This window comes from Herpailurus yagouaroundi, unplaced genomic scaffold, assembly GCF_014898765.1.
Source record: "Herpailurus yagouaroundi ecotype Mexico unplaced genomic scaffold, PumYag 162, whole genome shotgun sequence".
Classification (NCBI taxonomy): Eukaryota; Metazoa; Chordata; class Mammalia; order Carnivora; family Felidae; genus Herpailurus; species Herpailurus yagouaroundi.
Genome location: NW_024412403.1, coordinates 6,261,010 through 6,288,813, shown reverse-complemented (window position 1 = coordinate 6,288,813; position 27,804 = coordinate 6,261,010). Strand labels below are relative to the sequence as shown.

Here is a 27,804-nt window from a genome sequence, read left to right as displayed (position 1 = left end):
TGTGTGTGTGTGTGTGTGTGTGTGTGTGTGTGTGTGTGTGTGTGTGTTTAAGTGTCTTTATTTACTTTGAGAGAAAGAGAGTGCATGTGAGCGAGGGAGGGGCAGAGAGAGATTGGGAGAAAGAGAATCCCAAACAGGCAAGCTCCATGCTGTTGGCACAGAGCCCCACTTGGGGCTCGATCCCATGAACTGTGAGATCATGACCTAAACTGAAACCAAGAGTCAGATGCTTAACTGACTGAGCCACCCAGGCACCCTCTCTTAGTGTTTCTTTCTTTTTTTCTTTTCTATTTTTTAACTGAAGATGTCTTGGCTTTCATTCTTTTTTTTTTTTAATTAAAAAATATTTATTTATTTTTGAGAGAGAGAGAGAGAGACAGAGTGCGAGCAGGGGAGGGGCAAAGAGGGAGGGAGACACGGAATCCAAAGCAGGCTCCAGACTCCAAGTTGTCAACACAGAGCTGGACACAGGGCTTGAACTCACAAACTGAGAGATCATGACCTGAGCCGAAGTTGGACGCTTAACCGACTGAGCTGCCCAGGTGCCCCTTGGCTTTCATTCTTGAAGAATGTTTTTAATGAGTGTAGAATTCTTAGTTGACAGTTTTTTTCTTTCAGCACTTTGAGAGAGAGAGAGAGAGAGAGAGAGAGAGAGAGAGAGAGAGAGAGAGAGAACACTCAGGGGAGGAGCAGAGAGAGGGAGAGAATCCCAAGCAGGCTCTGCATTATCAGCGCAGAGCCTGATGTGGGACCTAATCTCACAAACCGCAGGATCATGACAAGTTGAAACCAGGAGTCGGATGCTCAACTGACTGAGCCACCCAAGCACCCCTCTTTCAGCACTTTATATGTGTTTTTTTGCTTTTGTCTTGTGGTCTCTACTTTTTTTTTTTCTTAAGTTTATTTATTTTGAGAGAGAGAGAGTGCAAACAAAGGAGGGACAGAGAGAGGGAGGGAGCATCCCAAGTGCACACACCATTTGTGCAGAGCTTGATGCAGGGCTCGAACCCATGAATGGTGAGGTTATTACCTGAGCCAGAGTCATACGTTTAACTGACCGAGCCACCCAGCTACCTCTGGTCTCTATACTTCTGATGAGACATTGCAGATTATTTGAATCCTTGTTCCCTGTATGTGATATGTTATTTTTCTCTGGTCGCTTTCGAGATTTCTCTTTCGCATTGGTTTTCAGCCATTTGATTATGATGTGCCTAAAAATGATTTTCTTTGTACTTATCTTTATTGGGGTTTGCTGAGATTCTGGACTCTGTAAAAATATGTCTTTTACCAAATTCAGGAACATTTTAGCCATTATACTTTCAAATATTATTTCTGCCCCATTTGCTGTCATTTCTCCTCCTGGAACTCTAATTACATACATATGAAAACTTTTGTTATTATTCCATACTTCCCTGAGGCTTTTTCATTTTTTTTAAAATGTTTATTTATTTTTGAGACAGAGAGAGACACAGCATGAGCAGGGAAGGGGCAGAGAGAGAGGGAGACACAGAATGTGAAGCAGGCTCCAGGCTCTGAGCTGTCAGCACAGAGCCCGACATGGGGCTCGAACTCACGAACTGTGAGATCATGACCTGAGCCGAAGTCAGACGCTTAACCGACTGAGCCACCCAGGCGCCCCCTTTTTTCATTTTTAAAATATCTGTTTCTCTCTGATCTTCAAATTAGATGATTTCTTTATCTTTCTTTCTTTCTTTCCTCATTCATTCATTCATTCATTCATTTACATTTTAGAGTGAGTTGGGGGAGGGGGAGAAGTGGGGGGAGAGAGAATCTTAAGCAGGCTCCACACTCAGTGCAAAGCCCAACTTGGGGCTCGATCCCACGACCCTGGGATCATGACCTGAGCTGAAGTCAAGATTCAGATGCTCAACCAACTGAGCCACCCAGGTGTCTCCAGATTAGATGATTTCTGTTGATCTTATCTTTTATATTCACTTATTTTTTCCTCTGTCATCTTCCTTCTACATTCTGCATCTAGTCTAGTGAGCTTTTTACTTCAGACATTATCCTTTTTCAGTTCCAAAATGTTCCACCCGTTTGATTTTTATTATTTTCATTTCTCTGCCAATGAACACTTTTCAATCGTCTTATCATTGCAAGCATGTTTTCCTTTACTTCTTTGACCATGGGTAGAATGATTGCTTTGACATCCTCGTCTGCTAATTCCAACCTCTGGGTCCTTCCACAGAGCGTTTCCACTTACTGTTTTTTTTTTTCTCTTGAGGAGGGGTCATAGTTTCCTTGTTCTTTTTATGTCAAGTATTTTGGATTGTGTCTGGGACATTGTGAATGTTGTGTTGTGCAGACTGTATTTTGTTACATTCCTCTGAAAAATGTTGATGATTTTATTCCAGCATACACTTAATCTGTGGGACTCAGATTGCAAACTCTATGTTTCTGGTAGCAGCTCAGATCTCAGCTGAGTTATTTTTATTTTAGCCAAATCAGTCCCATGCATGCATGGTTAGGGGCTCAACTGGAGATTTTGCAGAGTTTATGTACGGAATTTGGGGCTCCCTGTCTCCCGTCCAGTATTCTGTCCTCATTTCCTGGTAGCTGTGGTTGCCCCAAGTTCTGCTTTCTGATTCTTCAGGCCAGAAATCCTGAGGTTTTTTGTTGTGGTTTTATTTCCCCTGTAACATTTGCTTATTGTCAGACTTAAAAGCCCTGAAAACAGTAACTCACTCAGTGTCATTCTCATCTTTTTTATTTTTTTTAAATTTTATTTATTTATTTTGAAAGACAGATTGAGATCAAGCAGGGGGAGGCACAGAGAAGAGAAGGAGTCTCCTCCCTGTCAGCACAGAGCCCAACGCAGGGCTTGAACTCACGAACCATGAGATCATGACCTGAGCCAGAGTTGACTGTTTAACAGACTGAGCCACCCAGGCGGCCCTCATCTATTTTTTTTTATTTAAAAAAAAATTTTTTTTTCAACATTTTTTATTTATTTTTGGGACAGAGAGAGACAGAGCACGAACGGGGGAGGGGCAGAGAGAGAGGGAGACACAGAATCGGAAACAGGCTCCAGGCTCCGAGCCATCAGCCCAGAGCCCGACGCGGGGCTCGAACTCACGGACCGCGAGATCGTGACCTGGCTGAAGTCGGACGCTTAACCGACTGCGCCACCCAGGCGCCCCTCTCATCTATTTTTTTCAACCATTTTAACCATTTTTTTAAATTAAAAAAAAAAATATTTTTTAGATTTATTTATTTTTGATAGAGAGAGACAGAGCACAAGCGGGGAAGGGGCAGAGAGAGAAGGAGACACAGAATCCAAAGCAAGCTCCAGGCTCTGAGTTGTCAGCACAGAGCCCGATGCAGGGCTCGAACTCACAAACTGCGAGATCATGACCTGAGCCGAAGTCGGACGCCTAACAGACTGAGCCACCCAGGCACCCCTTTAACCATTTTTAAGTGTACAGTTCCGTAATGTTAAGTAGATTCACAATGCTGTGCAAAAGATCTCCAGAACTTTTTCACTTTGCAGAACTTTCTACTCCTGCAACTCCCAATTTCCTCCTCTCCCCAGCCCCTGGTCACCAGCATTTCACTTTCTGTTTCTATAAATTTGACTATTTTAGGTATGTCATATAAGTAGAATCAAAAACATTTGTCTTTTTGTGAGTGGCTTATTTCATTTAGCATCATGCGATCAGGGTTGCTCGGTGCTGTGGCCCGTGACAGTTGATAACTTTTCTTTTTAAGGCCTCATGATACTCTCTTGGATGTATATACCACTTTTTGTTTATTCATTCATTCACGGATGGACATTTGGATTGTTTCTACCTCTTGGCTGTTATGAATAATACTGCTATGAACATGAACATGCAAATAATTTTTATCATGTTAAGTATCAACTCCCTCTTGAATCTTACTTTGGTTCGTTTTCCTATTTTTCCTTTTGTTCTGTTTGTTTGTTTGTTTTAAGTAGGCTCCACACCCAACGTGGGGCTTCAACTCATGACCTTGAGATCAAGAGTTGCATGCTCTACTGACTGAGCCAGCCAGACACCCCTGTTTTGTTTTGTTTTATCTTTTAAACTCAGAATTTATAGTCATTATCTGTTGGAGGGTTGGGTTTAAAAGGAGATCACTTGGCTATAATGGAATTGGGATTGACAGTGAAATTGGATTTTAACAAAGATTGAGCCATATGTTATATATAAGAGCATAATAAAACAATCATTCAAAGAAAAAATTGAAATAAAGGGATGAGCAGGCACATAGAAACAACAAGAGAGCTGGAGTGGCATTAATATCAGGTAAAGAGGAATTCAAGGCCAGAAGCTTTAACTAGGTAAAAAAGATATTATATAATGAAAAATGATAAAAATCTATGAAGAAAATATAGTAGTCATGTATCTTTATGGATCATGCTAAACAGCAGTCAAGCACATAAATCAAAAACTCCTAGAAATACAATGAAAACTCATTAAAAATATCTTTCAATAAATACGTTATACTTGTTACTTATCAGACACTATTTTAAGCATGCACACAACTATAATTAGAAACTTCATTTAATACATATGTATAGGATATACATCCACACGAATACCAGTATGTTAAATAGATATTAATAAAATATATTCTTCCCTTGTGCTTCCTAAAATAATTTCCATAGCTATCATACACCGGGTCACAAAGAAAACCTTTGTAAATTTCAAAAGGGGATGATTTTACAGACTATGTTCTTTTTTTTTTTATGGCTTTTGGAAAGCCCTTTTTATTTTATTTATTTATTTTTTAATTTTTTAAATATTTACTTTTGAGAGAGAGAGAGAGAGAGACAGAGCATGAGAGGGGTGGGGCAGAGAGAGAGGGAGACACAGAATCCGAAGCAGGCTCCAGGCTCTGAGCTGTCCATACAGAGCCCGACACTGGGCTCGAACTCATGAACTGTGAGGTCATGACCTGAGCTGAAGTTGGACACTTAACCGACTGAGCCACCCAGGTGCCCCTTTACAGACTGCATTCTTATCCCAACTACAGAATCACAATCTGAAAGCAAAATATTGTAAAAAATTAAGAAATAAACGTGCAGTATACCATTTCAAATAACACCGTATCCAAAAAAAATTTAGCACTGATATTACAGATCATCAAGTAATAAGCAAGAGAGATTATTTCATACCCAAACCCCAGTATAGAGCCAGATCTCTGTACAGAGTGAAATTGTTAACTTTAAACACTCTACAAAACCAGGGTAAAAGCTTAGTAAAATAAATATTCAATTTAAAAATTAACAACAGGAGGGGTGCCTGGGTGGCTTGGTCAGCTATGCATCTGACTTTTGATTTCGGCTCAGCTCATGATCTCAGTTTGTGAGATGGAGCCCTGAGTCGAGCTCTGCACTGACAGCACAGAACCTGCTTGGGATTCTCTCTCCCTCTCTCTGCCCCTCCCTTTCGTGTGTGTGTGTGTGTGTGTGTGTGTGTGTGTGTGTGTGTGTGTACCTTCTCTCTCTCTCTCTAAAAAAATGTAACAACAGGAAAATAAAATTAAAAAGTAGGCAGTATGAACCAATAAAAAGAAAAACCAGGGGCACCTGGATGGCTCAGTTGGTGATGATCTCATAGTGGGTTCAAGCCCTGTGTTGGGCTCTGTGCTGACAGCTCAGAGCCTGGAGCCTGCTTCAGATTCTGTGTCTCCCCCTCTCTGCCCCTCGCCTGCTCATGCTCTGTCTTTCTCTCTCTCAAAAATAAATAAACATTAAAAAAAAAAAAAAAAAGAACAACCAAAATAAATACAAAAGAAGGAGAAAGTATGTGTCTGTGTGCCTATGGACATGTGTATAGGTACATATATATAATTTATATGTGATTTGAAGAAATGTAATTTGAATGTACATATATGTAATTTGATTATATATAATTTTAACAGAGAAATGAAATAGATAAAACCCCTCACCAGTTGACATATTACTCAGAATACTTTCCATTATACGTAGATCAATTCCTGTTATAAATACTGAGGGGAAAAGTCTAAAAATGTTAGCAAATGTATAATGCAAAGCAGAATTTATTCTATTAACATAATTAATTACACAGAACTGATTAATGGAGAAAGCCTATATGATTCCATAAGTACAGAGAAGAGATTTGATACAATTCTTCAAATATTCCTAGTTAAAATTAAAATGGATTAAAATATAAATAGAAAGAAACTAATTAACCATGATAAAAACCAATTATCAAAAGGCAACTGTGCCACAATGAATCATGAAATGTTGAAATCAGTTCTTTTACAATTAGAAGCAAAACAGACATGCCTGTCATCACTGTATTATTATTAAACTTTGTTTTAGAAACTGTATTTATTATAGTAATGTAAAAGAAAGAAAATGTCTTGTATATGTAATATGTAAGAAATTTAAAAATTATCTTTATTAAATTTTTTTTGATGTTTATGTTTGAGAGAGAGAGAAAGAGAAAGAGAGAGGGACAGAGTGTGAGCAGGGGAGGGGCAGAGAGAGACGGAGACACAGAATCGGAAGCAGGCTCCAGGGTGAGCTGTCAGCACAGAACCCGACGCGGGGCTCCAACTCATGGAACTGCGAGATCATGACCTGAGCCGAAGTCGGATGCTCAGCTGACTGAGCCACCCAGGCGCCCCCAAAATTATCTTTATTTTTATATGATGCAACCGTACACCTGCAAATCTCAAGAAACTCCAATAAAATCTATTAAAATTAATATGAGTTTATTAAATTTCTGGATACAAGAAAAACACTAAAAAATTAGGAGTTTTTTCGGGGCACCTGGGTGGCTCAGTCGGTTGAGCGTCCGACTTCAGCCCAGGTCATGATCTCGCAATCATGCGGGGAGTTTGAGCCTTGCATTGGGTTCTGTGCTGACAGCTCAGAGCCTGGATCCGGCTTCAGATTCTGTGTCTCCCTCTCTGTCCCTCCCCTGCTCACGTTCTGTCTCTCTCTCTCTCTCTCTCAAAACATTAAAAACATTAAACATTAAAAAAAATTAGTAGGAGTTTTCATTTATATCAACAATAATGGATAGGAAGTTACAGTGTAAAAATCAAATCTTCACAGTGGTGATAAAACTCTGTGAATGATTTAGGAATAAATTTATGAAGAAGCATACAGGGCTTCATGTTATAAAGAACATAATTTTACTCTGAAGGACGCCCACAGCTACTAAAGTAATAGCCCTATAGTGTCTCTGGGTAGGATGACTTTACAAAAAGAACTGAAAAATTTCTAAACTAATAAATACGTAGTGCCCTTTTAAACAAAAGCTTATTTTTTAAAAATTTGACACTAGGAAAAATGACCTTAAAATTTATTGGAATAATAAATGTCTGAGAAGAGCCAAGAAAATTTTTACAAAGACTTTGTATAGCACCTTTTAAGATTTCTGAATCTCAAAAGCTACACTGATAAGAGCAGTATATTGGCATGGGAGCTGATAAATACATTCATGGATATGCCTATATATTCATGTATAGAATTGTGTATTAACAGATCCAAATATATACCTAAAACTTAACAAATGACAAAAACATCTTAGTTAAATGGGAAAATGATGGTATATAAGTAATGCAGACATATTTTGCTGTTTTTCTGGATGAAAACAGAGCCCTAATTTACATTATATACAAAATTAAATTCTAGATGGATTAGGCCTCCAAATGTTAATAACTCATGTAAAATAATAGTGCTGCATTTCAGAGAATAAAAATTAGATAAATTTATTTTTTTATAAAAGGCTAAGAATTAAAAAACCCCAAACTTGTAGAACTTTATAGACTAAAAATAAAAATTGTAACCTGACAAAGAGCTAATATTTCTATTATCTAAAGAACCTCTAGAAATTGACAAGACAAACAACTCAAGTAAAAAGGAGCAAAACATATGAAGGCAAGTATCTGAACAGGAAAAGTAAGTGGCTAAAACTTGTGAAAAATATGCTTTTCTCTTCTAGTAATTAGGAAACTGTAAATGAAAACAAAAATGAAATTCCATTTTCTCCCTAACACTTTGGCAGAGATCAAAAACAGAGATCATCTTCATTGGCCTTCATGGCCTCTATCTTCATGATCAAGGAAAAGAGGACATTCATATATTTACTATGGAATATGAATTGCTACAATTTCTTATTTTGGAAATAAATCTAAAAAAAAAACCCACTGTTCAGCTTAGTATAGTGTTGTTTGTAGAAGCACAAATATATGTAAACATTTTGAACAACCATCATCTGGGAAATATTTGGATAAATTATATATGTAATATGCAGCAGATGCTAAAAATACGAAGTTAGAACCATCTGAATTAACCTGGACAAGTGTCCATGATATATTAAAATAAACAATCAAGTTATACCCTGTGTTCCCATGTCTGTTTTAAAAAACACAAAAATAAAACAAAAATAGCAACCAACCAAAAAAAAAAAAAATAGCCTCTAGATATGTATTAGGATAGATTTAGGTATGTATCACAGTTTAGTATTGATTATCATAGGAACATGTTACTGGAGGGTGTGTCTATGGTTTAAGTGCCTTTGTAATGAAAGTAACTGATTTCTCCCCCAATTTTATTGAGATATAATTTACATGGAACATCGTATTGGTTTCAGGTGTACAACGTAAGGATCTGATGTATGTGTATGTTGTGAAATGATTACTTCAATAAGTTTAATTGACATCCACTACCTCACACAGTTATACAATTTTTTTATTGTGATGAGAAAAATAACTTTTAGAAGACAGGGAACTGTGGATAAGTTCAAAGAACATAAATTAGTACGTGTAGACCTAGCTCCACCCCGAACTTGCAATGTAACGCTTTCTGCCTTGACTTTCTTTCTCCAGAGTGTGAATGGTAATGACCATGCTCCTTATCAGGCCTACAGTGTTGTAACGATAAAATGAGGGCTGAAGACAAACATGATTTGAATAGTTAAAAGGTATTAAAATGCAAGCTATTATCCTCAAGAATATTCTCAAACAGTCTCAATTTATATGACACAGGTGACGAAATCATCCGAGGAGGCATCTTCCCTTCCCAACGGTGATGTCGTGGGAGAGGTGCAGAGCGCCACAGAGGTAAGAGTTGGGTCTTGAACCATCTTCCCTCAGACCAGCTTGCTCAGAATGTCTACATAGTTCTCATTTTTCTGTCATTCTCCTCTGCATAGATAGAATATCTATTTATCTATGTATCTATCAGTTATCATCATCCATCCATCCATCCATCCATCCATCCATCCATTTACTCATTTTCTGTCTCTATCTATCTATCTATCTATCTATCATCTATTTACCCTCTATCATCTTTTTTACTCTCTAAAATTATAAAGCCTGCCTCTACTCAAGCAACAGAAAACAACTCTACCTAAACATTGAATCCTTTGGAGTTCTCTTCATAAGCCTTAAATGGGTGGATTATAGCTCCTCGTTAGTGAATCTGTTACTCTACCAGGCATATGAATCAGGTCTATTGACTTAGAACAGCAGGTGCAGTGAGCAATATTGGGGGTTGCGGATCCTAAATTGTAGTAGCTAGGTGACCTGATAAATAGGAAGTCTGTGTTTGCTTTGTTTATATACTGTGTTTACTTATTATCCAAATAAGAAAACCAAAGCATGTGCGGCTTGGTTTTCCCTTGAAAGCTTATCTAAGGTTAGTGATACCATGGGTTTGCTTTATGACCAGGCAACAGAGAAGGCTGAAGAAAGTGGAGAAAATGAGGCACAAAAAGAGGACAATGAGGATTCAGGCAACCTCGCTGAGTCTCCAGAGAAGAATGTGAGTGTTTGTCTTTTTTTTTTTTTTTTTCACCATCATTTCACTGGATTCGGTTCATCAAGCTTTTTCTGAGCTCCTCCTGGGTGCCAGGAATCTTTCTGGGCACACAAAAGTGAGCACGGAAGCCCGGGGCTGAGGGTTTAGCCAGGGAGGAAGCAGGAGGAAGTGTTAATGACTGTGGTCAAGGCAGAGGGCTAAAAGGAAGTGGGGGAGGGACCCTGAACCCAGGCCTGGAGGGACAGGCTAGACAAGGCTTCAGTTATCTTAGTTGTGATGTTAGGGTTGGGTTAGGTTCAAGTTGTCTGTAGAACAAGGGACCTTATTCCTTGGTCATGAGTAATGACGGATTCCCAGCAAATACCCACCAACAGCACTGCCTACTAGGGACACAGAGGTAAGGGGGTGGGGGCATTTTGTGGGAAGCCAACAGGAGCTGAGGATAGAGAAGGGGCCTTGGGGAGGGAAGGCCACCCAGTTCTGACGCAGTCATGGGAATGTGACCTGCTTCAAGGCCTGTAATCTAATTCTAAAGGGGGTCCCAGTCAGGGGGTCACAGAATAAGGGGCGGGGCAGGGGGGTGTATGGGAGGGAAGGGGAGACTGTGGTTCTAGAATGGCCAAGCAGAGATAAAGGGGGATCAGATGGGCTACTTAGTCAAGGAATTCTGAAAATGTACCTGGGAACCCAGGTAAGGGGGGACCCCGGTGCACGGGGAGCTGACTGGGGAGGGGCGGGTTGCTGGCCTCCTTCTAGAGTCTCAGTGGTGTAAACGCATTGGGCCGCTTGTAACAAAAACTGTTGACTGAGTACTGATGGTTTGCATTTTTACCTACTTACTGATTCTGGGAAAGGTGTTGGACTCCCATTCCTGGCAGATGGAATGTGGTTAGGAAGGACACTAGGGAAGCAGGCTATGGAAGACTGGGTTGGGGGGGGGGGGGCATCAATTTGTTGTTATCTTAAGGGATTTAGATTTGGGAGGGGCCGGGGCAGTAAATTCCTCATATTAAAGATTGCTATTTCAAAGTGTTGATTACTTAAGACTCTTTGAAGTCTTTTGTTTGGAAGAAAGATAAAACCTTTAATCCTGACCTAGAAGTTAGATGGGGTTTGACAGCAGCCCATATAATTCAGAAATAATAAATGTTAAGTTATATATAGTGACCATTTCATTACCTTGAAATTTGAAAATCCATGTTTTTATAATTCGGGCTTTACAGGAATTGCCTAATGCACTCCTACAGTATTATTGATGTACACTTGGAAATTCAGTTTGCTTCTTGTAAAGACACACAAAGATAAGAAACTTTATACCGTAATCCCTTTCTCCTGGGGACCTAGAGGAAGGTAGCATTTTCATAACCAGACCCTGGTTTCTACAGCAAGGATGGGTCTGCTTTATATTTTTTTAATTACAAAAAAAATTTTTTTTAATGTTTATTTATGTTTGAGAGACAGAGAGAGACAGAGTGTGAGCAGGTGAGGGAGACACAGAATCTGAAGCTCCAAGGCTCCAGGCTCCAAGCTGTCAGCACAGAGCCTGACGTGGGGCTTGAACTCACGAACTGTGAGATCATGACCTGAGTGAAGTCGGATGTTTAACCAATTGAGCCACCCAGGCGCCCCAATGATGGGTCTGCTTTAGCTTCCCAGCTACTATTTAGTGAGGTACTAAGCCATCTGGCCTGGGAGTTCTCTTTATTACTTTTTTCTTTTTTTGTTTTGTTTTTTTTTTTTTAATTGTGAGCCCTTTACAAAGTAAATTGCAATCTTGTGAATCCTGACAGGAATTAAAAAAAATCATTTCTGTCATTTTTGCCTGTGCTATGATGAAGAAAACACTAAGTAAAAAACATTTTAACTTTAGATGATTGTATTAGTCACGTTAAGTATCAAACTCACTTTTCAACTCTTTAATAACATTTAGTCTACATAAGGACAGATTCTGACATTTTCCCATTTGACAAGTGATCCATGCTGTGTGACTCATTTTAATTCAGTTAAATAAATAAAAAAAAAAAGAACCCATGATTTGTCAGTAAGCATTACAAATGACACAATAACGTGATTAGCTCTGGGATTGAATATATAAGAAAATGGATTGAAATTAAAATTTTTTCTAATGTTTTATATATTTTTGAGAGAAACAGAGCATGAGCGGGGGAGGGGCAGAGAGAGAGGGAGACACAGAATCCAAAGCAGGCTCCAGGCTCTGACCTGTCAGCACAGAGCCCGATGCAGGGCTCGAACTCATAGACCGAAAGATTGTGACCTGAGCCGAAGTCTGATGCTTAACTGGCTGAGCCACCCAAGTGCCCCTGGATTGAAATTTAAAAAGGAGACAAAACTATCTGATACTTAGAATGCCTGTATTTTGTACTTAAAGAACCTCCCATCTGTTTTAGTGGTTTTGGGGTTTAAAGGTTAAGCTGGGAAGGCCATCCAGGCTGTTTGATATAACATCTTTTTGCCTGAAGTGCACTCAGGCTTGGATAAACTAATTTGTAACAAACAGAAAAGCCAATTAGATTGTTGTGTTTTACCCTTTAAACATTGATTTTCAAAGTACTAGACATATTCTAGTAGGTTCTTTTTTTTCAATATATGAAATTTATTGTCAATTTTTTTTTCTTTTTTTTTTCAATATATGAATCTAGTAGGTTCTTTTAGATATTACAGCTCAGAAAAAGCCAATGCTTTTTTAACTTTTTTTTTTTAATGTTTATTTATTTTAACAGAGAGAGAGAGAGAGAAAGCGTACCTTCAGGAGCAGGGGAGGGGCAGAGAGAGAGGGAGAGGGAATCCCAAGCAGGCTGCACGCTCAGTGCAGAGCCCGACAGAGGGGGCTCGATCTCACAACCCTAAGGATCATGACCTGAGCCGGAATGAAGAGTCGGACGCTTAACCCACTGAGCCACCCAGGCGCCCCCAGTGCTTGTTTAGATAAAACTCTGGCTCTGTTGAAAACCATCTGGAACACTGGCAGGAACTTCAGCTGGGGTGAGGGGCTTTGCAGGGACTTAGGTCACCCCTAAGTCACAGTGGGACGGGGAGAGGGCTCTGGTCCTTTGTGGTGGTCGCGCTGACCCATGGCTTCCCTGCTGTCCGTTGCAGCTACTGAGTGCTGGTCCCTCGGCTGGGTCGGGCCCTCTGCCCCAGCTGGACGCGGGTGGACATGCCTCTGACACAGGATGGCTGCTGTCCTGGGTGCAGAGTGTCCCTCCTCTTGTCCCTCTGTCTTCAGCCTGCCTGCTTCTGTCAACCCCACTCTGAACCTAAGTTCCAAGCCCCCCTTTTTTAGGGATCACCTCTGTTAGCCCAGGGTTTTGAAAAGCAAGGCCTAGAATTTCTCCCCTGGGATCCCAGAGCCACAGCCAGTCTGGGGCTGTCTCCTGGGAATGTGGGAGGGGCAGACTCGACTCCCTGTCCCCAGTTTTGTGTGGTGGGGAGAACCCAACGGTAATTCATACCCTGGCATCCAGCCACACTATTTAGACCAAAGAATGCACACGTATTTTCACCTTTTATTCTGAAATAATTACAGACTTAACCGGGACCTTGTTCAATGTCCTACCTGGCTTTGCCCCCTGGTGACGTCACACATAGCCACGGTACAATAGCGACACCAGGAACACAGTGTTGGCGCCTCTCTGTGAAGCAGACTACAGACCTTATTTCGTGTGCACTACTATTTCAAACCTTTCATTTGTGCGTTAAATGCCACTCATCTGTGTGCCACGAGCAGCTTTCAAGCGTGTGACGTCAGCAACTGGCAGTGGTAAACTGAGTGACAGGCCAGCTGAGGAAGTGTCTGAGGCATGGGCTTGCTCACCTGATCTCAACTGTTGCACATGCTCACTGGGCACATACTCGTAAATACCCAAATGACGCCATTTTGTTTTGTTTTGTTTTATTTTATTTTTAAATGTTTTTTTTTTTTTTTGAGAAAGCACAGGGGAGGGACAGAGGGAAAGGGAGAGGGGAACAGAGGATCCAAAGTGGGCTCTGTGCTGACAGCAGTGAGCCCAATGTGGGGCTCGAACCCACAAACTGTAAGATCATGACTGGAGCTGAAGTCAGAGGCTCAGCCAACTCAGCCACCCAGGCGCCCCTCAAATGATGCCATTTTAATGGGGAGGAATATTTATCTAAGAATATCACTCTTGATTTAAAAAAAATCAGAAATGGGGTGCCTGCGTGGCTCAGTCGGTTGAGCGTTCAAACTAGGCTCAGGTCATGATCTCATGGTTCATGCTGACAGCTCAGAGCCTGGAGCCTGCTTCGGGTTCTGTCTCCCTCTCTCTCTGCCCCTCCTCTGCTCACACTCTGTCTCTGTCTCTGTCTCTGTCTCTCTCAAAAATAAATAAACATAAAAAAATTAAAAAAAAAAATCAGGGGGCGCCTGGGTGGCTCAGTCGGTTGAGCGTCCGACTTCAGCTCAGGTCACGATCTTGCGGTCCGTGAGTTCGAGCCCCATGTCGGGCTCTGGGCTGATGGCTCAGAGCCTGGAGCCTGCTTCCCATTCTGTGTCTCCCTCTCTCTCTGCCCCGCCCTGTTCATGCTTTCTCTCTGTCTCAAAAATAAATAAACGTTAAAAAAAGAAAAATTAAAAAATAATAATAATAAAATTAAAAAAAAAATCAGAAATGGAGACAGAAACCATTACCTCCTTTAATGAGATGGACCTCCCCTGACCGCCAACCCAAGAGTCCGGGCTCTTAAGCTCCAGATGCCAAGATGGGTGTTACCTACGTGCCGACAGGCTGGGGGGCATTTGGGAGGCAGTGAACACTGGAAACACCATTCATTTATGCCTAAGAAGATCTCACCTGCTGCTTCAGACCCCCGGTGGAGAGGGGACTTTGTGGTCCCCTTCCCTGCCGACCCGGGGGGAGGGACGAGGGGCTAGGGAGGGGAGGGGAGGCTTGTGAATGGTACCTGAGGAGGAAGGGAGGAAAGCCTGAGGGCACACTATGAAGACGGGGCTGAGGCCCCGGGGCATCGTGAGAACTTTATGGGAGCCTGGAAATGTTCACCTTGGCCTTTGGTTTCCCTTGAGGTAAAATTATTTTAAGTTGTGTTCTTTGCCAACTCAGCGGTCCTCTCCCAAACCTTGTAAGACCTTAGCTTGACTGGCCACGTGATTAGGCCCTCCCAGCTTCCTCCAGAACTGGCCCTGAGGAAAGTTGCTTTCGTGAAGGGCGGACATTGGTTTAGGTCCGTGAGGAGCTGGGGAATCTCAGGCTGGGCCCCTGTCGTGCCTGAAGATCGAGAGAACTCTGCCCTTGTCCCTGAGATTTCCAGCCGCTCTGAGGCCACCTGCCCACCTCAGGTCACCCTGGGCTGGCCCTCGGGCTTCCTTCCACACCAGCCACCTGCCCTGACTGGCCACTGCCTGACACTCACCACGGCCGACACCTGTCCTTGGTCCTGGCTACTTGCTGCCTCTGCAGCCTGCCTCGCTGGCCAAGTCCTGGCAAAAATAGCTGCTGGTGAAGGTTCTAAGGCTCCCCACTTCGGAGGCTTCCCCTCACTAGCTTTCTTACAGGAACAGCAAGGGACAGTGATTTCAACTTGTCGCTTCGTCAGGTGAATGGTGCATAGCCTGTCCTATGATTTGCAAGAGCTTAGCTCAGTTGACCGTGGGATTACCATGATCTTAAAAAAACCCTTTTTGCCAGTGTAATTATTTGCCAGTAGTAAACGTCTGTTCAAGCATTGTATATAGGTGACTTTTTTTTTTTTTTTAACTTTTATTTATTTTTGAGACAGGGAGAGACAGAGCATGAACGGGGGAGGGTCAGAGAGAGGGAGACACAGAATCTGAAACAGGCTCCGGGCTCTGAGCTGTCAGCACAGAGCCCGATGTGGGGCTTGAACTCACGGACTGCGAGATCATGACCTGAGCCGAAGTCGGCCGCTTAACCGACTGAGCCACCCAGGCGTCCCGTATATAGATGACTTTCAATATCTGCCTAATTCTCATCTTTTATAATTCTGTGAACTAAGGATGGAAGTGTAAGTTCTATTTAGATGTTACATCCTCATTAGTTGATGAACGTCTGACTCTTGACCTCGGCTCAGGTCATGATCGCATGGTTCGTGGGATCAAGCCCTGCGTTGGGCTCTATGCTGGCAGCATGGAGCCTCCTTGGGATTCTCTCTCCCTCTCTCTCTGCCCTTCCCCTGCTTGTGCTCTCTCTCTCTCTCTCAAAATAAATAAACTTCAAAAGGAAATCATAGATCCCCCGCCCTTCCAGGGGATTCGAGGCAGAACCAGCAACTATAAATTCACCCACTCAAAATTTTATCGACAGATTGAATCCTGCCACATGCCAGGCAGAATCCTGGGGACTGGGGACAGAGCAGTGAAAATGACAAAGTCCCTGTTCCCACAGAGCTTATGTTCCGCTAGAGCCAGTGATGGTAACAGCTGGGGTTCTTCAAAGCATACTTGAGTTTTTTGCATCTAAGTATTTCTGTAAATTTTCTGGGCAATTGCTTAACCCATTTAATGTCTCTTTCAAGAAATTCAGGTCAATTCAGATATCGATAGAGAGTCCTAGGTCCCTCGGTAACTGCTCCTAGCTGACCTGTAAAAGTTGAGACAGGTACTTAATTCCTGTGGGACCCCTCCAGTCCCCCAGCCTCACTCTAAGGGTACCCTCATTTTTTCACAGTGTACATCTTGTTAATGTGTTTGTTTTGGCTGAATACCGTTCATGTAAAGAATTGAATTTAGAAAAAGGTGAAACTCTGTGTAGCTGATAATTCAGTGTTGCATATTTTTATTTGATCTCATGTGGATATGAAGAGAATCCAGTTACTAGCAGAGTATACGTTCATGGATCTGGTCACTTAGCACATTTTATTGAGCTCTACACCTCGGTTCCAGACAGCGGCTGGATCCTGGAGATCCAAAAATGAGTAAAGATGCAGGTCGTGCCTCAAGAAGAATGCAGACCAGTCAGAGAGAAAAGTGATAGTCGTGGGAGCAGATAAGGGGGTCCCGTAACTCAGCCTTATGGGTCAGGAAGGTCATTTTAAGTAGTGTCCTGGAGGGTGTGGCCAATGTGAGAAAGTTGCATATGGTCCATAAGGTTGAAATAAAGGGTGGGGAGGGACGAGGTGGGAGTGGGGGAAGCAGGGTCTGGATTGTGATGGCCTTTCAGCCATTCTAAGAATAATGGTTGGAAGTTCCATGAAAAGATGGACGTGATCAACATGAGGAAAGCATGGCAGGGCGTTGTATTTTATTTTTCATTATTATTATTTTTAATGTTTATTTATGTTTGAGAGAAACAGAGAGACAGAGCATGAGAGGGGGAGGGGCAGAGAGAGAGAGGGAGACACAGAATCCCAAGCAGGCTCCAGGCTCTGAGCTGTCAGCACAGAGCCCGATATGGGGCTCAAACCCACGAACCGTGAGATCACGACCTGAGCCGAAGTCTGATGATTAACTGACTGAGCCCCACCAGGCGCATCAAGGTGTTGTCTTTTAGAACAACATCCCTGGCCACAGTGTGGAGAGCAGGTCGGCGATGAGGAAGACCAGAGGCGCCGTGACCTGGGTGAGAGAAGTTGGGGGTCGTGGCAGACGAGGGACAGGCCTGGGCATAACTGGGTGATACTAGAGAGGTACAGTCAGCACATTGCTGAGGAACCAACACCCGAATTCTGCACCGAGTGTGGGTCTCTCTTTTCTTGGACATTATTTTAGCGCTAAGACTTGGCGTGTCGCCAGTGGTGTTTAATGTAAGGGTGAGTTTGGAGACTCCCAGTATTGGGAAAATCTCTGAGGCTGACTCAGCCTGGCCAGCTCGAGCAGCCTTTCAGGTTCTGTGTTTTCTCTGCCAAGCTCAGGAATCAGAGTATTATTCCAGAACCGGCCAAGAACATGGAGCTGGACTGAGGGATGTGGCCGTGTGATGAGCCCTCATCACCTGCGTTGTATGATTCTGCTTTTTCTGTTACTAGTCTTGAGACATAGCATGTGGAGTGGGAAGGGCACTGAATCAGGGACCAGGAGCTTCGAAGTCCATCCCGACTGTGGTGCTTACTTGGCCTCTAATCTTTGGCAAATTACTTAACTCTGTGGCCTCAGTGTCCTCCCCTGTCCAAAGGAGGGATTGAGTGTGAGGCTTTGGGAATACAGATTGCTTTCATGTCCCCAGTCCAAGATTCTGTGAGCTCACTGCCTGAGTTGTAAGGCATTAGGAAGTTTTAGGTACTGTTCCCTTCGGTTAATTAAAGTAATTGTAGTACACTGGCCTCACAAAGGCTTCTCATAGGGCCATTTTGGAAAAGGGATGGAAAAACTCTTCCTTCTTTGCCCTTTTAGGAGATTCAGCCTGGTTCTACAGCTTTAGGGACATAGAAATTCCAGTGGGCAGAGTAGACACCTGTGTGAACTTGGCATGGCCTCACCCTCTCTTACCTTGTAAATTTCTTTCTTTAACCAGAAATCAGTGTTTAACTACTAAATGGTTCAGCAATGTTAGTATTTTGTTTTGATGGAAGAAAAGCTTTTGATGACCTACCTTTATTTGTGGTTTCAAAGCTGAAGTAAAGGCATACTTATAGGCACGTAAAGTCAGAAAAGACATAATTTTGTTCAGATTTTCTAATTGCTTAAGTGTATGGTCTGAATTTTCCTGGGTAGTGATAGAGATCTGCAATATTCTTTGAATACAGACAAAAATTAATTATATAATTAGGCACTATTAAAAATTTTTTTAATGTTTATTTATTTTTTTTGAGACAGAGAGAGAGAGCGTGAATGGGGGAGAGGCACAGAGAGAGGGAGACACAGAATCCGAAGTAGGGTCCAGGCTCTGAACTGTCAGCACAGAGCCCCACGTGGGGCGGGAACCCACGACCTGTGAGATCATGACCCAAGCTGAAGTCAGACACCCAACCAACTAAGCTACCCAGGTGCTGTTAGGCAGTATTACTAATTAATTATATCTTTTCAGGAGTAAGAGTGGTGGAAAAACGTCTCTAATCTCATAATATTCTAAGGGCTTGAAATATAACGCATGAAATAAAGTAGGCATTGCTTAGTTATCATGTCTTGGCTATTTATATATTTTATCAACAAATTACTGTCTTTCATTTCAATGGAATGTACTTTTATCGTAGTTGGCTTCATTTTTAGATTCAACTTAAAATTTATGTGAATTCGTATTTTTTCCTTTATTTTCTATTTATGGACCTAAGGAAGAAAAGGGAGAGGCAGCAATGGAAGAGGTACAGTAGCGTAATTAACGGTGGTGCCTAATGAAAACATCTCTTAGGTCAGAGAATCGCAGCCTTAGCCACGTTCTCCTTGTTCTTCATGACGTGAAGAAGCCGATGCAGCCTGCATCCCAGAAGAGCCTCCCTTGGGCTGCTGAGAAGGGAAATATAAGTGGGAGGTGAATGTATCCAAGAGGGGTGGCTAGAGGAATAGGGCGTGGCTAGAGAAATGGGGCGTGGCTAGAGAAATAGGCGTGGCTGCGGACCTTTTCTGAGCCTTGTGTCTGCAGAGTCAGGCCAGGCTGGACCGGGTCCTTCTTCCACTCTGCCTTTACCCCTTATTGCATAGTGTGCACACTTCATGCAGCTTGCACGGTGCTTGGCAGTGCTGTTTTGACCCGGTTGGTGAGGGAAGGATTCCCTTCCGGTGGCCACAGGGATGGCTGATACCTGCCGCGTGACAGCGGGCAGATGAGACTGCCAACAGATGACTAGTCACCTCTTCTCAAAGCCCAAGGGATGAAGACATCAATAAGACGTCAGTACAGTGCAGGGACACAGGGAGCTGCACTGGGACAGTGTGAACAATCGGCGTGGGAGGCGGGTTTTGTGGATTCAAGACAGCGAAGCGTGTCCTGGTTCACTTGTTTGGATTCGCTTGTTTGACTCATCGCAGGGGACGGGCAGGCACTGTGCCCGGGTCCTTGACGAAGCCGGCTGCTTGGCTAGGAGACCTCCTTTGTGGGAGCTTAGGCCAGTGTGTAGGCCATTTTCGGCTGTCCAGATTTTACCGGATGTCAGGGCAGCACATAATATTGAGTCCACGTTAGACATTGTACTACGGCTACGTTTCGTGGAAACCGGGAAGCTTAAGCATGCAGCGCATCGCTGGGTGTCTGGAAGGTATGTGACCTTAGGAAACCATAACATGGTCCAGGGATTTCTAGTGGGAACCTACCCAGGGAGAGCCTTATTGATTTGGGAAGAATTACTTTTTTTTTTTTTTTTTAATGTTTATTTTTGAGAGAGAAAGAGAGCACACGTAAGAGACAGCCAGCAGGGGAGGGGCAGAGAGAGAGGGAGACACAGCATCCGGAGCAGGCTCCAGGCTCTGAGCTGTCAGCCCAGAGCCTGACAGGGGGCTTGAACCCACAGACCATGAGATTGTGACCTGAGCCAAAGTTGGATGCTTAACCCACGGAGCCACCCAGGCACCCCGATGACAGGTTTTTAAGGTGACTTACATGTACAGGGTCTTTCCAAAGCATTCCATTAAGTTCACATAAGGAGAAACATCCTTCCATACTCGTATTTCATTGATTTCCATGGTGTTTATTGAAATTGTGGAATTACAGAACGGCTCTAACTTGCATACACAAGTATGTCAACATAACCCATCCTGGAGAGTGAAGACTGCAATGGGTGCTGATGGCAAACGTACTGCTTGTGAGTGCCCCCCATGCTCTGGTTATCAACCAGCGTGATTTAAGGGAGACGAGGTAGACTGCAGCAGAGGTTCTCAAAATGGGGTTCCAGGGCAGCAGCCGCAGCCTCACCTGGGAACCTGTACGGACACACACTTTCAGGCCTTGTCCCAGATCCACCGAATCAGAAACCCCGAGGCGCAGCCCAGGAAACCGTGGTTCGGCAAGCTCTTCAGGTGTTTCTGATGCCCCATCACATCTGAGAACTGCTGGATTAGAACCTAAGTTCTAGGTAACCTGATGTGTTTGCAAGGGGAGGCCAATTGCAAGAGCTCCAACTGTTTTTTGTTTTTTTTTTTTAAGTTTATTTGTTTATTTTGAAGGAGAGAGAGAGCGTGCACGCCCGAATGCGAGCAGGGGAGGGGCACAGAGAGAGATGGAAACAGAGAATCCCAAGCAGGCTCCGCGTCATCAGCACGGAGCCTGATGTGGGGCTTGAACCCACAAACTGTGAGATCGTGACCTCAGCCGAGACCCAGTCAGACGCTTAACCGACTGAGCCACCCAGGCGCCCCAAGAACTCCCACTGTTTTGATCCTCATCATAAAATGAGGATCATTTTGAATTGGTAAAATTTGAATTTGTAAAATGTAAATGTAAAATGTAAAATGTAATGTAAATGTAAATGTAAATGTAAAATGTAAAATTTGAATTGGTAAAATGAAACCCCAAACCCTTATTTTTCTTTTGGGGATTGAAATGAGTAACAGGAGATGAGAAGGGGGATAGAGACCCCAGACCCAGGAATGTCTGAAACTCGGCTTAGGTCTTTTTACGAATGAATTCTCTTCTTTCCTGTTCTTTTCCCGCCGGTTGAAATGTTCTAATTTTACCAGTGTAATTGTGAAAGCTTTCAAGAATGATCTTTTTCTTGTTTGAGAAATTTTGTTTTGCTTCCGGATAGGCACTGGGGGCGGACTTCATTATAAGGAACTTCATGATAATTGTCGTTAGTTTAGCACTGCAACGGCAGCATCCTGTGTTTGTACTGCTGACGATGTGCAAGAGGCACTCCGTGTCAAAATGAAGCAGAATCGAGATTCTTGCCCGGCTGCTTGCTGGTGGAATCTGTGGCTTAGTAGCTGAGCATTGGGGAGTTTTAAGTTTAAGCCCTCATAGGGATGAAGTCATGTCAGTGTGTAGAGGCATCAGTTGAGAGAATGTTAGTGGATTGTGAGGGCAAGTCCAAAGGGACATTCTCAGATTCTCCCTCTTTTTTTTTTTTTCTAAATATATTTTAAGTTTACTTACTTTGAGAGAGAGAGAGAGAGAGTGCACAAGCATGAGCAGGGGAGGGGCGGAGAGAGAGGGAGAGAGAGGTAGACAGAATTCCAAGCAGGCTCCGCACTGTCAGCGCAGAGCCCAAGGTGGGGGTCGAACTCACGAACCGCGAGATCATGACTTGAGCCAACACCAAGAGTTGGACTCTTAACCGACCGAGCCACCCAGGCGTCCCAGCCCTCATGTTAGCTGAGTCTCAGTGACTTTCATTATAATCAAGAGTTTTAAGAATGCTGTGAATGAACATTTTGGATTGTTTTAAAATGCTAATCAGGGAGAGCTAAATTAAAATGGAGAACTCCAGAAAAGGGTGACTAATTTACCAAAAATCACCAAATGTGTTGTCTCGGTGTTTCTTCAAATCCTTTATTGGTGAGGGTCATCAACATTAAAGAGGATCCCACATGTCGAAAGAAATTCCCCTAAAAAAACCTTTGTTGCTTTAAAAAATTTTTTTAATGTTTATTTTTGAGAGAGAGAGAGAGAGAGAGCGAGCGAGCAGGGGAGGGGCAGAGAGAGAGGGAGACACAGAATCCGAAGCAGGCTCTGAGCTGTCAGCACAGAGCCTGATGCGGGGCTCAAACCCACAAACTGTGAGATTGTGACCTGAGCTGAAGTCGGGTGCTTATCCGACTGAGTCACCCGGGTGCCCCATGTTGCTTTCTAATATTATAAATGGTTCATGGTTTTTTTTTTTTTTATATGAAATTTATTGTCAAATTGGTTTCCATACAACACCCAGTGCTCATCCCAAAAGGTGCCCTCCTCAATACCCATCACCCACCCTCTCCTCCCTCCCACCCCCCATCAACCCTCTGTTTGCTCTCAGTTCTCAACAGTCTCTTATGCTTTGGCTCTCTCCCACTCTAACCTCTCTTTTTTTTTTTTTTTTCCTTCCCCTCCCCCTCCCCCCATGGGTTCCTGTTCAGTTTCTCAGGATCCACATAAGAGTGAAACCATATGGTATCTGTCTTTCTCTGTATGGCTTATTTCACTTAGCATCACACTCTCCAGTTCCATCCACGTTGCTACAAAAGGCCATATTTCATTTTTTCTCATTGCCACATAGTATTCCATAGTGTATATAAACCACAATTTCTTTATCCATTCATCAGTTGATGGACATTTAGGCTCTTTCCATAATTTGGCTATTGTTGAGAGTGCTGCTATGAACATTGGGGTACAAGTGCCCCTATGCATCAGTACTCCTGTGTCCCTTGGATAAATTCCTAGCAGTGCTATTGCTGGGTCATAGGGTAGGTCTATTTTTAATTTTCTGAGGTGGTTCATGGTCTTTATAGAAAATTTAGAAAATACAGATAAGAGAAGAACACAAAAATAGTTTATAGCCCATTACCCAGAGACAACCACTAGCTATACACAGCACATGTACACAAATGCACACACACATGTACACATGCACACGCACACACATGCACACATGTACACGTACAACACACATACACGAGCATGCACGTACTCATGTATATGCACACACATACGTGTACATGCACACAAAACGTGTGCACAACACGTGCACAGAACATGCATACATGTACACACTCAGATGTGCACACACATGTACACACATGCACAAACACACAGGTGCATACACACAGACATGCACATATTTATCAAACCTTGATGAAAACTCCTGTAATCTACTTTCACTCATGGAATGTGTGTGTATTTTGGGGGAGGACATAGAAAATATAGATCTGCTTCATTATTTTTAATGTCATTTTGTCAAATTAATCCCTGTTTTTAGACCTAACGGTTATTCCTAGCCTGTTTTACTCTGTGATTTTTAAAATTATAAGTTATACCTTTCCAATAATTAGTTTTTCTCTTGAGAGGCAAGTTTCCATTTTTAAAAATCCATTTTTATATATAAAAATAAGACAAAGGTACTATTAGTTTGGAAGTAATTTCAGGTTATATGTGTGGGTTGCTGATGACTTGGGATTGAAAAAATTAGATTGCTGTAACAAAATGTAACCAGCTTCTACATTTAAAAGCTTCATCTTTTCTGATAACATTCTGTTTGCTGAGATTCTCTTTGTATTTTATTCTTCCAACTGCTTCTGAATTTTTAAAGGTAATCTGATGAGAATAGTCCATTAATATGAGTAAAGACTGTATGCTTAAGAGGAATCATGAAACCCATTAGAATTAACCTACTGCTCTGCAGCACCGTCCTAAATTGTGGGCTCTGTGTGTTGTGTGTATTGTGTGGGTGATGTGTGTTGTATGCTGTGTGTTGTGAGTATTGTGTCTGTTGGGTGTGGTGTATATTGTGTGTGTGGTATGTATTGTGTGTGCGTGCTTTGAGTATGTGTGTGTTGTGTGTATTGTGTATGTGATGTGTGTGTATGTGTTGGGTGGGGGATGTGGGAGGCCCTCATCTCTAGTCTGAGATTTTACGTCTCTTTCCTCGCTATATCTGTGATCTTCCTCAACAATAATGAAAATTTTGTTAAAATTAAGACGGAAGAAATAACCGAAGAGGGAGCAGAAGGGGAAGCAGAGGAAGAGGAAGCTGAAAAAGGAGAAGAAGAACAAGGAGAAGAAGAAGATTCTTAGGCCTTTTCATGCTTTATTTCTTCAACTTTTCCAGGTAATCGCCAAGTCCTGGGGTTGAGAACATGTTCATTATACTGTTGGATTTCTTTTTTTTTTTAAGATTAAAATTTTTTTTAATGTTTATTTAATTTTGAGAGAGAGAGAGAGAGAACATGAGCAGGGGAGGGGCAGAGAGAGAGAGAGAGAGAGAGAGAGAGACAGAATGTGAAGCAGGCTCCAGGCTCTGAGCTGTCAACACAGAGCCCGATGTGGGGCTCGAACCCACAAATGTTGAGGTCATGACCTGAGCTGAAGTCAGACGCTTAACCACCCAGGCGCCACCACACTGTTGGATCTCTAGTACCCCTGGCTTGGCAGTGGGAGACGAAGATCCAATTCAGGCCTGTCTGTCTCCTCCCACCAAGCCCCCAGGCTGCCCCCTTCTGGAGCCTCAGGGCGGGTGAGCTCCGTCTAACCCGTGTCTCGCAAGCCAGGGTATGGGAGGCTATGGTTTATATGATTTCTAGGAAAAAAGCGTACCTTGGAGGCTAGGAGGAGCTTATTTTGTATTTATTTCCTCCTCTTCCTCTGTGTGCCCTTCATTTAAGCGAAAGCACGGGCATGTTCTGTTAATCCACGTTCCATTACACCGACGCCTACTGCCCAGTAAACTTACTCATCTACAGGGGAATGAGAGCCGGGGTTCACAATGAGGGCAGTAAATTACAACCTTAAAAAATCACAACGCTGACTGCTGGTCACGAGAGAAAAATATCGCTGCTAGAGATTTCGCGAGAAGTACTCGACAGACATTTTCATTTATCAAATATTCACCAGAATACTCCTGTAGAAACATTGTGGAGTTCAGTGCAGATCGCCTGGCATATCTTTGACAAGTATGCTTGCTGTCTTGTAATTTTAAACTTCGGACCATGTAGAATCGTTATGTAATTCTTAACAGTTTGTAAACATATGAATATGATAATGATAGTATCTAATGACAGTGGATATTGAGGACCTGGAGGAAATGCTCAAACACTGAGTTGATTCAAAGGGGGAAAAAAGCAAATACAGCTGTAGCCCATACATTTTGCCTGTTTCACTGATTCTTGAGTTTAGAATCTAGTCCATAGTAGTCTTTTGTGAGGTTAAAATGCCTGAGAGTGGAGTGAGTGACATCCCCCTAAAGTCCTCCCCGTCCTGCCCAACTCCTGGAGAGAGTTCGTACGTACCCTTACAAGTGCAACGTTGCAATGCCATCGTGCGTTCAACCGGGCAGGCCACTCAGTGTCCAAAGCCAACCCCGTCTCATAGCTCATGGGGAATCCACGCATTTTATCTGAAAAGGTGGTTTCAGGTACAACACGGGGAGAACAATGAACCGAACTAGAAAGGAATTCTCATTTCCTGGGTTTGAAACTGATGCTAAATTAATGCGCCAGGAGAAATAATCTATAGTCTGAGACTGAATTCTTCCTCCCCAAGACGGTTGCTTCTCAATACTGCCCTCCAGTCTCGGTGTGGACCATTTAAACATCCTAGTTCGGGGCTAAGCTGTAAATTCAGCCTCTCCGTTCTCCATTGAATTTCAGTGGGGAAACTGTTAATTGGAGATGTTGGCATCCTTGTGGTGTTTGATAGGTGTTAGCGCAGGGAAAGGATATAAACCCGGTCTAGTTTTCCATGAAAAACATTCACTTTCCTGTCCTTGCACTTGGAGGCAAATGGTGAGTAGTGGTTTACAGAGTAAAAGGTAAAACTTCTCCCTAATGCATGATAAATAATGAAGATTGTGGTGAACATTGTCTCTCCTTAACACTCTTCTCCCTAATATTTTCTCTTTCTTTTAGAAAACTCAAGCCACGAAGCAGTATTTCAACTGTCTCCCCCCAAACCAACCTCAACAAAATGCTTTGGCACAAAGCTAGCACCCCTCTCTCAGTACGCCCGGGGTTCACTGAGGAATTGCGTTATCTGACATGGTGAGATGTATGCGGATATGTCTCCCCAATCGTATCAACGTGAAATTCTCCGTGAGGACAACACATATATACCTTCATGTGCCTGACATCTTTGGCCTTTGCTTATTTATTATCTTATTTTTTTGCTCTGCATGAATAGATCTTCTTACTAATACCCTGAAAAAAAAAAGGATGTTGAAAAATGATTTCAAAACATACAGCTTCTCCTTGTGACATAATCAAAGTATTTCTTTGTATGTGCCTTATGCGACTTGTCTGATAATTCACTGGAAATAAAGAGCTTGGAAAATAAAGAGCTTTCCAGAAAACAATCTTCCAAATAAAGATTAATAGCAGACATCTTGTCCCAAGGAACATTAATTTTTTATTTATAATGTCTACTTGGATTTGCCTGAACTCCGTCTGCCTGTTGCCAAGTCTGAATTCGTAGCACACCCTTTCTGTCTGCGCGGGGCTCCGTGTTTCCTGAGGCACCGGTTACTCGGCCCATGTTTTCCAACGACACTGGTTGTCTTGTTAGGTCATATTTTGTGTTACACACTCAACCAGGCACATTATCTTGGAGGCCTTCTTTAAGTGTAAGTCTGCCATCCGCATGCGTGGGGATGATGGTGAGGGCAGATACACTTGTGCCTCAGTGCCTTTGCTCGTTTCTGCGCCAAGGGAGTGTCTGCTTCTGTTCCCGCAGCCTTTTACTGATTTGCAGCCAGGGCTGCTGTAGGCAGAGCCCGCTACTCTCATTGTGCCTCGTGATGCCACAGTTGACCGAGAGCCAGTCCAGCCCCTCTGACTTGTCCACCAGGTAGGCTTGAAGCATTTCTCTGCACACCCACCCCATCTCCGATCATCAGAGGTATTTTTTTCTTTCTTGTCCAATTTTGTGGACATCCCTCCGCTCTCGGCATCTGTGCTATTCCTTAATATTTCTGTTGCTGCAAAAGCATTGCTTCCATCCTGTCAGAAGATCTCGCCCCCTCGATGCATTTCTATTGAACGATAATTCTGGCCCTTCACCCTGGAGTGGCTGTCAACGGCACCTCCTCCGTCTGCCTATTGATTTTGCAGTGAAGCGTGTTTGCATCATTTGGGAACGTCTTGGGTGGTGGCTGAGGTTGTGGGCATCACAGAGACTCTGGAAACCGCTCTTGTTACCCTGGTAACAAAACGAGGCATTTTGAAGAGAATTAAGATTATTTTGTTCCTAATCATTGAAGTAGGCTACCTGAAAAACATTTCTTTCTGGGGCGCCTGGGTGGCTCAGTCGGTTAAGCGTCCGACTCTTGGTTTCGGCTCAGGTCATGATCTCACAGTTTGTGGGTTTGAGCCCCGTGTCAGGGCGGGTGTGGAGCCTGCTTGGGATTCTGTCTCTCCCTCTCTCTGCCCCTCCCCCCCACTCTCTCTGTCTCTCTTTCAAAATAAACAAATAAAAACTTAAAAAAAATAGAAAACAGCAACAAAAAATTCTTTTTTG

The 27,804-nt window shown here is 42.9% G+C and overlaps 1 protein-coding gene across 2 annotated transcripts in view; it reads left to right on the top strand.

Annotated features, from left to right (window-relative positions):
* SH3BGR (SH3 domain binding glutamate rich protein) overlaps window positions 1-26,672 on the top strand; it is a 60,141-nt gene extending 33,469 nt beyond the window's left edge. For both annotated transcript variants that reach the window (XM_040483898.1, XM_040483897.1), the window contains 4 exons: window positions 9,010-9,084; window positions 9,695-9,787; window positions 24,277-24,406; window positions 26,202-26,672. In XM_040483898.1, coding sequence (XP_040339832.1) covers window positions 9,010-9,084; window positions 9,695-9,787; window positions 24,277-24,372 — 264 coding nt within the window. In that variant the 3' untranslated portion in view covers window positions 24,373-24,406; window positions 26,202-26,672. The remainder of the gene's footprint in view (window positions 1-9,009; window positions 9,085-9,694; window positions 9,788-24,276; window positions 24,407-26,201) is intronic.
* Window positions 26,673-27,804: the final 1,132 nt, after the last annotated feature.